Source organism: Mustela lutreola, chromosome 9, assembly GCF_030435805.1.
Source record: "Mustela lutreola isolate mMusLut2 chromosome 9, mMusLut2.pri, whole genome shotgun sequence".
NCBI classification, from domain to species: Eukaryota; Metazoa; Chordata; class Mammalia; order Carnivora; family Mustelidae; genus Mustela; species Mustela lutreola.
In genome coordinates this window covers 42757223-42769276 of record NC_081298.1, presented here as the reverse complement: position 1 = coordinate 42769276, position 12054 = coordinate 42757223, and the positions used below count along the sequence as shown (strand labels likewise).

Sequence of the window (12054 nt, the reverse complement as noted above, 5' to 3'; positions counted from 1 at the left end):
GGCATCTCCCAGGAGAGTCTAGACTCTGCCACACCTGCTAAATCAGAACCTAAATTTTGACAAGAGCCCCAGGGGGTTTGTGTGCACATTGGGGTTTGATGGCCCTGGTCTCACTGGCACAGAAAACTGCTGGGGCAGAGGAAGCTGCAGTAATTGGAGAAGCTGCATCAGGGAGCGGGGAGCAGCTGAGTTGGGTCTTCGAGGAGGGTGATACCAAGAGTGGAGGGAAGCTGAAAGGTATTGGAGGTTATGGAGGTGTTCAGCCAGCAAGGACCGACTCTTCCTTTTAATGATGTTTGTATGAAAATCAGGTTATGAGCCCCCTTTGTAAATAGTGGAGCAGTCGGCTCAAGCTTCTAAAGGATTTCATTTGGTAACTAGGAAACCTTTGATGAATATATTGGCTCTGGTGTATTTCACCACTTAATTATAGATTTAAGTTTCTGCCTTTGAAGTGGCCAGCATCGTTGAGGGCATGTGGGACTAGAAGCCCAGGGCCTGGGTTTTTTGTTTATTTTGTGAGAATGAAGCTGTGGGGTCCTGACCAAGTCACTTCCCAAAGTGATCATGTTAGGTGTTCCTACTTTTGTGGGTCAGGAGCTGGGGTGTGGCCCGGCAAGGCAGCTCTACCCTGGGTGGCATCGGCCAGAGTCCCTTAGTTGATGGCAGATATGGGCTGGGCTGGGAGGCCCAGTGGGGCTTTATCTGGCATCTCAGTGGCTCTGCCAGTGGTCTTGTCCTCCCCATGGATGCTTGAGCTTCCTTGTAGCATAATAGTCTTACAAGGCAGCTGGCTTCCAAGAGGGAACATGTGGAAGCTGCGTAGTCTTTCTCTTTTTTTTAAGAGAGAGAAAGGGCCCACGGTGGTGGGGGGGTGGCCAGGGTCAGAGGGAGAGGAGTAGAATCCCAAGGAGGCTCCATCCTCGCTCAGCATGGAGCCCCAATGAGTGGGTCTCGATATCACAAACTTAGATCATGACCAGAGACAAAATAAGAGTCAGATGCTCAACTAACTGAGCCACCCAGGTGCCCCCAGCTGCAGAGTGTCTTAAGACCTAGAAATTACCTAGGCCCTGCCCAGCTCCCCGGGGAGAGGAAAGAGTCTCCATCTGCTGATGGGAGCAGTAGGCACAGGGAAGAAGGAATTGACCATGTCTGTCTTGGGGGACTCTGTACAACAGGCTCCATGCCCTCATCAGGACCTGGAGTCCTTTTTTAATGTTTTTTAAAAGATTTTATTTATTTATTTGACAGAGAGACACAGCCAAAGAGGGAACACTAGCAAGGTGAGTGAGAGAGGGAGAAGCAGGCTTCCCTCTGAGCAGGGATCCCATAGCAGGGCTTGAACCCAGGACCCTGGGATCATGATCTGAGCCGAAGGCAGACACTTAATGACTGAGCCACCCAGGCGCCCCTGGACTCCTTCCTTTCTGCCCTTCCAGCACAGGCTTCCCCCTCGATGGTCCAGAGTGGCTGCTGGAGCTCCGGCCAGCGGGAAGGAGCAAAGGAGGAGGAGGGCACCACCTTCTCCCACAGCAGGAGTACCCATCATCAGTCCCCTCGTCCAGCTTCCACTGACTTGCTGTCAGGCCCGCAAGCGTAGACGTTCGGGGGGAGCCATTGTGCCCAGAAATCACAAGTCTGTTCTGAGGCAGCTGGGGTGAATGAATGTGGGACAGGGCTTTTGGTTCTTTTTTCCCCAAACCCCTTTGGAAGTTTTAGGGTGGGGGGTCAGGAGCCCCAGCCTGGCGAAACACGGGGGAGGTGTGCTCCCAGGCTGAGCTCATGTGCCCGTCTGCACTGAAGCCCTCACCCCCTCCTTCTCTCTCTCCCCAGTTCACCACAGGCACGTGCAGCGACCCCGCGGCCCACAGCTGCGAGCTGTGCGGCAAGGCCTTCCGCCTGCAGCGCATGCTCAACCGGCACCTCAAGTGCCACAACCAAGTGAAGAGGCACCTGTGCACCTTCTGTGGCAAGGGCTTCAATGACACCTTTGACCTGAAGAGGCACGTCCGCACGCACACAGGTGAGGACGGGGGCGTGCCCCTCGCGGTTGCTTTTGTTGGCGGAGCTCCTGCTCCTCGGCCACCAGAAGACCACATTGGGAGTGTGGAGCAGGGTGGCATTTCTGGGGCATCTGGGCTCAGCTCTTGGCTGTGACACCAGGCAGCTGAGTCACCTTGAGCCCAGCAAAGCCTCTTTTCAGACGCTGTTTTCGCCTCTGTCTGGTGTGGTAATGGCCCAAGTTCTAGGGCCATTCTAGGGCCTAAAGATGGGTCACGGGCTGGAAGTGTTTTCGGAGTTGTGATCGCCGACACAAGACTCCCCAGGGGCAGAGTTCAGCTGTCACTGGGCTGACTGTTAGAATGGATTCTTGTGGTCTCACGGGTGGTGTCCTTTGCTTCTTTGTGGGGATGTAAGCCTGTCTCAGATGGAGCTCCGGAAGAGAAGGAGATGTTGGTCTCCTGTGTGAGGCTGCCAAGTGTCTTCCTCCCCTTGGTCCTTCCTCAGTTTCCTGACCAATGAAGCGTGGACCTGGGTCCTTACCAGCTCAGTTCACAGAGAATCCTGGGGGTGCCCATTGGCTTCTCTCCCAGCCCTTCTGAGCCCTTCTGGTTAAGGCCTCATTAGTTTTAATTTAGAAACATCTGGCCCCTATAATTCCCCTTGAGGCCCACAGTTCCACACCTCCAAAGAGGGATCTTTTGAGGATAATTCTGAGGATGACATTTCCCTTCTGAAAATTCTCCAACTCTAGATGAGATGAAATCCAGACTTCTCATCTTGGTGGACTTCATGTAAGCTCCTTACACTCTGGGTCCCACCTTCAGATCCCCACCCCGTCTCATCCTGCCCCATTTCATCTCATGTAAACCCATCCTGTCCTGACCATTCAGACCCGTCCTGGTTATGACCTGTTCTCCCTACAGCCTCATAGAATTTACTGTAGATAGTCTCCCGATCCTCCAGCCCTTTCAGAGTTCGGGGTTCCCTCTGGCATCTTGGTGGGATAGGAAGATGTCTATTGCTCCCTCCAGAGGGAGATCCCAGCACTTCCGTCCTCACCCAGCGCCCTTCTCTGATCCTGTCTATTCATATTTCTTTTATAACCTTCATCACACTGTTTGGTTCTGAGAGTGCTGGCCAGGAGCTCTTTCCCCGGCCTGGGAAGAGTGTCCTCCGTCTGAGAGAGTAGGCTAGCCTACTCAAAACTTCCTTTTTTCCGGGACGCCTGGGTGGCTCAGTTGGTTGGACGACTGCCTTCGGCTCAGGTCATGATCCTGGAGTCCTGGGATCGAGTCCCGCATCGGGCTCCCAGCTCCATGGGGAGTCTGCTTCTCTCTCTGACCTTCTCCTCATTCATGCTCTCTCTCACTGTCTCTCTCTCAAGTAAATAAATAAAATCTTTAAAAAAAAAAAAAAAAACTTCCTTTTTTCCTTTTATTTTTTTATTTTTAAATTTTTTTTAAAGATTTATTTGTTTATTTGACAGAGAGAGATCACAAGTAGGCAGAGGTAGGCAGAGAGAGAGGAGGAAGCAGGCTCCCCGCTGAGCAGAGAGCCCGATGCGGGGCTCAATCCCAAGACCCTGGGATCATGACCTGAGCCGAAGGCAGAGGCTTAACCCACTGAGCCACCCAGGCGCCCCCCTTTTTTTCCTTTTAAAAAAACCTTTTCTGAAGTGGATTTTTCATTTAAATGGAGCACGCTGGAGAAGTGCTAGCAAATCATAAGTGTGTAGTTTGACGAGTTGAGGAATTTTTACAAAGTGAACACACCCAGATAACTAGCACTGAGACCTCGAAACAGACTCCAGGAGTCCCCCTTATTCACGGGGATTCATTCCAAGACCTCAGTGGACGTCTGAAACCACAGGTTGCTCCAAACACTATATATCCTATATGTTCATAACCTATGATAAAGTTTAATTTATGTACTGGGCACAGTAAGAGATTAATAACAATAACTGCTAATAAAATAGAACAATTAGAGCGATATACTGTAATAGATGTTAAGTGAATGTTATCTCTGTATCTGGAAGTACCTTGTCGTACTAGACCTACCCTTCTTGTGATGATGTGAGATGATAAAATGAGTATGCCATGAGAGGAAGCGAGGCGAATGACGTTGGCACTGTGACGTAGTGTTAGGCTTCTGTTGACCTTCTGCTGATGGGTCAGGAGGAAGGTCATCTGTTTCTGGACTGCGGTTGACCATGGGTAACTGAAATCACTGAAAGCAAACCCACAGACAAGGGGCCTAACATTTGTCCAGCCCACAGAAGGCCCCACTCCTCTCTGTGTCACTATCCCCTTCCCTCTAAGAGGCACTACTTGTGTGACTTGTAACAGCATGAATTACGGTGCCTGGTTTTGAGCATAGTAGAGATGGAATCATGTACTGTGTCCTCTCCTGGGTCTGGCAGTAAGGCTTCTTTTTTAGTCCCTAGCAACCAGTGAATCAGCAAAAGTTTGATCTCTGTGTGGCCAGGCAGGCCCCTTAGGCTGGAGCAAGGAGACTGCTGAGGGAGCAGTGGGCTGGCAGGGGTCCTGTGGGTTTGGGTAAGCTGGGTTTTTTGGGGAGGTGATCTCAGGAAGCATAATGAGGGGCTATGAGGGGAGATGGGGAGGGGAAGACAACCGATAAGAACCAGCTAATGAGCAGGTTATCACTGTGGACAGCTGGGGCTCAACCCCACTGGGGACCCTTTGAGGAACCATGTAGAATGCTCCATAGAATTGCTCCAGGGGTGAGGAAGCTGGGCTATTTATCCAGTAACTCCCATTCCTCCCTGATGAGGAGGGACCTGGGACCCTCATTTCCTAGGCAGCTCCTCCCCCCCAGCCTCTTGCAGGTCTCTGGGGAGAGAGATGCAGAAAGGCAACTGACTTTCCTGGAACTGAGGTGACCCAGTGGAAGGCTCGGGGGTGGGGGGTGTTGACAGTGTCCTCTCAGGACAAGAAGGGTTAGCAAGCGAGGGGGGTGGCTTGGCAGAGGCTGGGAATCCCTGTAGAAGGTCCCACATCTTCTTCAGACAGCAGCAAGCCCCCAGTAGTCACTTTCCTCCATACCAGGCCCTCAGCACTTAACGCTGCTGTCTCATCCCCAAGGAGTCAGCGAGCCCCACTTAACGGATGATCAGATGGGGCTCACCAAGGTCAGACAACCAGAAGCGGTGGAGCAGGGAACCAGACCAGCTCATGCTGGAGTTCATGGGCTTCCATTTTGTCAGTTCCTTCTCTGTTCCCTTTGCCTCCCAGTGCCTTCCTCAGCATGGGAGTCTGAGCGTGCATGTTCTGCGGCACCAGGATACCGGCAGAGTGAGCAAGGAGGAAGATGGCCGGCATCTCAGACTCCTGAGCTCCTCCCTCTCTTGCTCCTCGAAGGTGACATTTTTAGTGACTCAGAGGGGCTGAAAATTACTAAAGTTGGTGAATCATAATGCCTTCCACCTCATGCTTTTCCTGAAGAGCTTCACAGTTTACTCCATGAAGGGAAGGCATCTAGGAGGGGAAGAGCTGCAGCCGTCCTGGCCACGGGTAGCCACCGAGCCCCCAGTGTGTGGCTGGTCCGACTGAGATGTGGTGTTAAGTGGAAAACACTAGATTTGGAAGACTTAATGCAAAATGAGAATGTAAACCATCTCAGTTTTTGATGTTGATTCCATGTTGGAATGGTAATATTTTGAATACATTGGGTTAAAATATATCATTGAAATTAATTTCACCTGTTTTCTTTTTACTTATTTATTTATTTGTTTGTTTGTTAGAGAAAGTACGTTTGTGGGGGAGGGGGCAAAGGAAGAGGGGAGAGAGAACCTTAAGCAGGCTCCACACCCAGCATGGGGCCTGTGTGGGGCTCGATCTCATGACCCTGAGATCATGACCTGAGCCGAGATCAAGAGTTGGATGCTCAACTGGCTGAGCCACCCAGATGCCCCTCTTTTTACTTATTTTAATGAGGCTACTGGACATCTTAAGATTACAGAGTGGCTTGCACTTTAATGTCTGCTGGACAGCATTGACTATAAGATCAAATCTACAGGTAATTTAAAATTTTTTCAAACATAATTTTGCTTCCTTAAGTGATCAACAAATAGAATTACAGAAATGTCTTGAACCTGTTTTTCCTGCCCTGGTTTATTTGCTGCTGGAGATGTGCCTCCAGGTAATAAGGGACCAGAATGGGGAGCAAAGGGCTTACGAAAAAAAGGATTTCTGGCTTGGGGATGCAGCCACGCCAGCAGCGGAAGGAGCAGCCATAGCATCCTGGTGGGAGGGCCTGCCCTGCCTTCCCTCGAGCTGTACATAAAAGGGTTAGTCAGTAAAAAGAGCAAAAATCTAGGATTCTCATCTCATCATCATCATTTTCAAAGTTCGTGTACATAACCTCCCTGGTTCCAAAAGACCTTACCAGAATGCTGGGTTTGATGAAGATGTGAAGGTCAGATTTTGCTATTGACGGTTACAAGTAAATGTATTTTGACCAGAAGCAAAGATGTGTGAATGCAGATATGGGAGACAGTAGTTGAGTTAAGTCTGTATTTGCTTAGATTCTGACTGGACCAGTCATGACTCATTTAAAGACTTAGCTGGGATCCCAGGACCCTTCTATTGAGAACTGTGGCTACAGCATCAATGAGGTGAGCAAAGAGAGTGGTGGAGAGAGCCAGGATTAATCTCTCCTTCCCCCAGGTCTCTTCCTGTCCTGTGCTGGGAGGGACAGGGCCTCTAAGGGAAGACTCAGAACACAAAGAGACACCTTGAAAGAGTCCCAGGGAAACCAGAGCCTGTAAATGTCTGACCTTAATATCCAAGTGGGTGAAAGAAAAGATTAAGGGTGTTTTGTTTTGTTTGGTTTGGTTTGTTTTGGTTGACTTCACCAAGAAAAAAGTAACTCAGAGGGTGTGTGTGTGTGATGGGGAGAGGGGATGTTAGTCAAATGGCATCTGATTCAAGGTTGGAAGACAGAAACTGATGCACAAAAACTAACATTTTGTGAAAACAGATCAGCAAACAAGGGCTGTTTTCAATCCAGACTGTCTTGGGTCAGGTTCCCTAGGAGCAGATTCTGAGATGTGCTTCTTGTAAAATGATTTCTTGAGGGAGGGGTCAGAGGAAACCTGGAGGGAGCGGGGAGGGTAGTGGAACAGGGCAGGGTCAGGGGGTGAGCAGAGATGTGGCCTCAGCCTGGTCCCACGGGGGCTCTGGGGTGTGAAAACACTATAGACAAGTGGGGGACACTTGGATGTCAGTCAGACAGCCGCCTCTCCCCTGGGCTGGGTGGTCAGTTGCCCAGTGCCCATTCCTTGGAGAAGGGGGCAGTCGGGAGCCATTAGTGGGCCACACAGGATATATGCAGCATGAAGCACTAGCTAGCCAAGGGGGTCTGCAAATGGACCAGCAGCTTCCCTGACACACATAGTAGAGGAAACTGCTCTATTTTGGAGTTGACGGGACCACTGAGGCCAGTGTGGGAGATTCTGGTCAAAATAGAGAGAAGGGGCCATGAGCTTGAAAGAAGTGAATGTGGAATGACTGGGTGGCTCAGTCGGTTCCAGATACGCCTTCAACTCAGGTCATGATCTCTGGGTCCTGGGACTGAGTCCTGCATTGGGCTCCCTGCTCAGCGGGGTGTCTGCATCTCCCTCTGCCCCTCCCCCTCTGCTCAAGTACTCTCCCTCAAATAAATAAAATCCTAAAAAAAAAAAAGAAAAGAAGAAGAAGAAAGAAACTAATGTATATTCCGTTCTCCTCCTGTGAAAAACATCATATCACGGGCCTGTTTTTAGAGAAGATTCTTTTGGGTTTGTTTCAATGTTTAGTTTGAACCAGCTGGAATGCCTCCTAAGAACGGCCATCCATGGAAGAAAATGATTTGCCTTGTAGCGGGGGATCCGTATTCTAGAATAAAATGTAATACCCAGCATTTGCATGTGTCGCACTCAGCACTGAGTACCCCACTTCACTGCTCAGGACCCAGCACCACCAGCGGCATGTGGGCGCCTGTCAGGCAGAACCACGTTCATCCAGGGCCACAGTGTGGCCTGGGCATTGTTGACTGGTATGGCCAGATGTGCCAAGGTCTCTCAGACAAGTTCAGCATTTACTGAAAGTCTTTTATTTTCTTCTGGTTTGGAAAAGGGCTACTGAGTCTGTAAGAGACTCCAGCCAGTGAAGACGAGAACTTGTAAGCCACTCTATAAACAGCCAAGAAGGCCACACGCATCTGCGGGGTCCCCAGCGCAGACTTCAGGGGTCTCGTGCTGTGAGGAATAACCCACCTTGGTGATAACTTTCTGACTCTGGAATAAAGGAGGCCATTCCCATTGCCGGCCATTCCTGAGGAAGTTTCTGGAGTTCCAGAGAGAGAAGCTGAGGAATGTAGACTCTAGGAGGCTGGGGAGGTGAGGAGGGGGCATGGGCCCACCGCAGTATCTGCCCCACCCCTTGGGACGCCCTCTGGCCTTATCTTCCACCGGGCCACATTGAGAGGGACTGGAAGGCAAACAAATCCCATCTTGATTGAAGAAGAGGAAACAATAGTGTCTTTGTTTGGAACCTACAGGGAAGGATTGACTCGTCCAGGAAAAATGCAGATTGGGAGAAGTTTGGAGTGGGGCAGATGGCAGAAAAAGAAGAAAGGAAACTCCAGGGCTAGGGAGTTCAAGGATGTCCGGTGGGATCGCCTCCTGGGCTCATCAGGCAGTCCCTGCTCTATTTCATTTTGACTTACTTTTCAGCTAAAGAAATAATAGGAAAGCGGGGGTGAGGGGGTGGAAATGATAAGGAAGAAAAGTAAAGCCTTCCTCCCCTCCCAAGTCCTTAAAGTTCCATGCCCGAAAGCAAACCACCAATTAATATTTATCCCCCAAAGTTGTTAATACACATTGCTTTTTTCATGTCATATGTGCCTTGGATCCTCTTTCATATCTATACAGGCAGACACGCCTCTTTTTAATAGTTGTCAGGGCATTTCTTAATATGAGATTATGACAGTTCCAGTGTGGAGGCACCATGATTTCCCCTGTCCCAAATGATGAACTTGTTTCCATTCTCAGAGTTGTCTTCCTCTCCCTTCTTTTCTTCCTTCCTTCTTTCCTTAAATGTAAGACTGCCGTGAATATTCTTACACCTCCTTTGTCTACCTGTGTCCATCTTTCTGTAGATAATTTCCTTAACATGGGCCTGAGGTCAACACATGGCAGTCTTTGGTAGGCACGGCCACCAATACACATAGCAGCCTTTGGTGGCCACGGCCACCAGGGAGGCTGCCCTGAAGACCCACTCCCACAAGGAGGACTGTAAAAAGCTTGCCGAAGTTCATGATTGTACAAGTTCAGCAAGGGAGCACCAGGCTGTGGCAAGGAGAGCAAGCAGAAAGTACCCGTAGCCAAGAATTTTCTTTGGAGATGTGTGATACAAAGCTTGATTTTGGTAATAGGAATATAAAATTTGAAGAGAAGAAACCCTTTTGGATGACCCAATGCAGTGTTTTTTTGAATAAGGTCAGAGAGGCCGTTTGGCACAACATTCCAGAGGGTCACCAACAAAATGGAGGGCTCTCCACTCTTCTCTCCACCAGACCCTCATGACCATATTGAAAACAATTACCCTTTTTCTCTCTGCACCGGGAAATAAACAACACATCCCAAAGTACGTGTGAAGTGTCTATATTGAGCCAATGGAAAGACATACTACATATGTACCCGCCAGCCAGTTTAGGAGGAGAGCATACTGTTGAGCTGGACCGTAAACTCTCAGGGCTGTATCCCACTGAGTACGTAATATGTGCTGGGCCCTTTGCAGGTGACGTCGCCATTAATCATCTGACCGGCCTGACAAGGGGGTATGAATGTTATCCCCATTTTGTGGGTGAAGAAACTGAGGTCTGGAGGGGCTCAGCCATCCATCATGGGCTCACGTGACGAGTGACAGATGTGTGATGCGTGGGTTTTCAGAGGCCTGGGACTCTCGCTGGGTGGTGTCAGTAGGCTAATGATGTCTGGTGCAGCTGTGGTTTCGAGTTCCAGTATCCCACTCCAGACAGGGGCAAGGTTGGCCTTGGCTCCAGAGCACTAAGGTGGGTGAGTCCCCAGAGTTGGGGAGGCCTTGGCATCAGTCCCCTTTGCCCAGGTGTCCTCTCTGCTCACCTTCATCTCCCACCCACCCCTGAGTTCATGGCGGGCTGGGGATTCCGGGAAGAAGGGTCACCTGGGGGCTGCTGCATGACCGTGTCTGCTTGCATCAGTGAGTGATGGATGAATGTGGTATTTCCAGAGAGGGGAGTTGAAGCAGGTGTGCAAAAGTCAGAATTGCCCTAACTGCAGTTTTTGGTGCTGGCAGTCTAACATCCATCTTGGTGTCTGTGAGTCCCTGGTCCTCTGAGCCCGGCTCACATCCCATAATGCACCGTCCCTGGGAAAAGCCCACCCGCAGCAGTCATCCCTATTCTCTCTATCGTCTGGATGATGCAGGGCTCTGGAATCTCTAGCCTTTGCTGCCCTGGGCCTTGTTGGGGGTTCTGTCTGTGGAAGGGGCTCGGCCGACCTGCTGGCTGCAGAAGGAAATGTGCTCCCAGCACGCTTACCTCTGCCAGGGGATAGGGATCTGGCAAAGCCCTGGTCAGCAGCCACTTCAGATCACCTTTCTGGGTCACCGATGGGGTGGGGCTTCCTAGAGCAGGATTGGAAACATCCTTTCCTGGGGGGCCTAGGAGCTCGCCGGGGGGTAAGTGTACTGTCCTCTCCACGTGTTTAGTTTGGATGTTTTAAAACAGTAGTGGGTTATTTCCAATAACTATTGAAAGGAGTAACTGGCCTCTGGGTGAATTTCTTTAAAAAAAAAAAAAAAAAAAAGATTTTATTGGGGCACCTGGGTGGCTCAGTTGGTTAAGTGTCTGCCTTCGGTTCCGGTCATGATCCCGGAGTCCAGGGGTCCAGTCCCACCCACACAGGACTTCGGGCGCAGCAGGTAGCCTGCTTCTCCCTCTCCTCCCTGCTCCCGCCCTCTCTCACTATCTCTGTCTCGCTCTCTCCAATAAATAAAATCTTAAAACAAACAAAAAAAAGACTTTATTCATTTATTTGGCAGAGAGTATAAGCGGGGGGAGCAGCAGGGAGAGGAAGAAGCAGGCTCCCCACTGAGCAGGGATCCTGATGTGGGACTCCGTCCCAGGACCCTGGGATCATGACCTGAGGCAAAGGCAGATGCTTAACTGACTGAGCCACCCAGGCACCCCACTTAAATTTGCCAGTTTCTTCAATCTCTTTGTTTCTTAAATGTCTTTCTCTGGGCCCGTAGGGGTTCATTAATTCCTTCATTGAAAAATTATTTACTGAGCACCTATTATGTGCCTTCCCGGTGCCAAGGCTTAGAAAGGAGTTTCTTAACTTCTGGCAGTTGTTCTAGAGTGTGTGGAATGTAAGATTGACCTGCATTCTGCCTGAATTGAATTGCATTGACCCAATACACCTTTTTCACATGCATGTTACAGGATATGCTTCCCATGTGTGCTTCTGGACATGGACTGCATGAAAAGTGGAAGGGTTTGGTTTCCAAACCCTTCGGGTGGTTGGATGGAGCTGGGGGGAAATAGTTTTTTTCCATTTCAACTTCCCTTATCATCTGCCTTTAAGAAAATGGGGGCATGTAACCTGGGAGAGAAAATACTGAGGCCAGGGCTGCTTTCAGACCCTGAAGTACCATCCTCATGCCTCGTTTGGTAGAATTTGTCCACGAAGCCACCTGGTCCTAGACTTTGTTCGTTGGCAGTTTTTTGGTTACTGATTCAATCTCCTTGCTGGTCATGGGTCTCTTCGAATGTTCGTTTCTACCTGCTTCAGTTTTGGTCATGCCTCATTTGGCGTGGAGTTAGACATGTGACTCCCAAAGATCCCCGGACACGCAGCCTTCCCATCACCTGGGAACTCGCTAGAAACACAGGAGTCTCAGCCCTACCCCAGAAAGAGAAACACCAGGGCTGGGGCGAGGAGTCTGTTCTGGTGAGCCCCTTGGGTTTGAGGACCATGGCTCCACATTCCATTCAGTCTGG

The 12054-nt window shown here is 50.1% G+C and overlaps 1 protein-coding gene across 6 annotated transcripts in view; it reads left to right on the top strand.

Annotated features, from left to right (window-relative positions):
- The window catches only part of OVOL2 (ovo like zinc finger 2), a 29185-nt gene that overhangs the window by 14047 nt on the left and 3084 nt on the right, over nt 1-12054 (top strand). For all 6 annotated transcript variants that reach the window (XM_059134119.1, XM_059134118.1, XM_059134117.1 and 3 more), the window contains one exon: nt 1837-2026. In XM_059134119.1, the coding sequence (XP_058990102.1) occupies nt 1837-2026 (190 nt within the window). The remainder of the gene's footprint in view (nt 1-1836; nt 2027-12054) is intronic.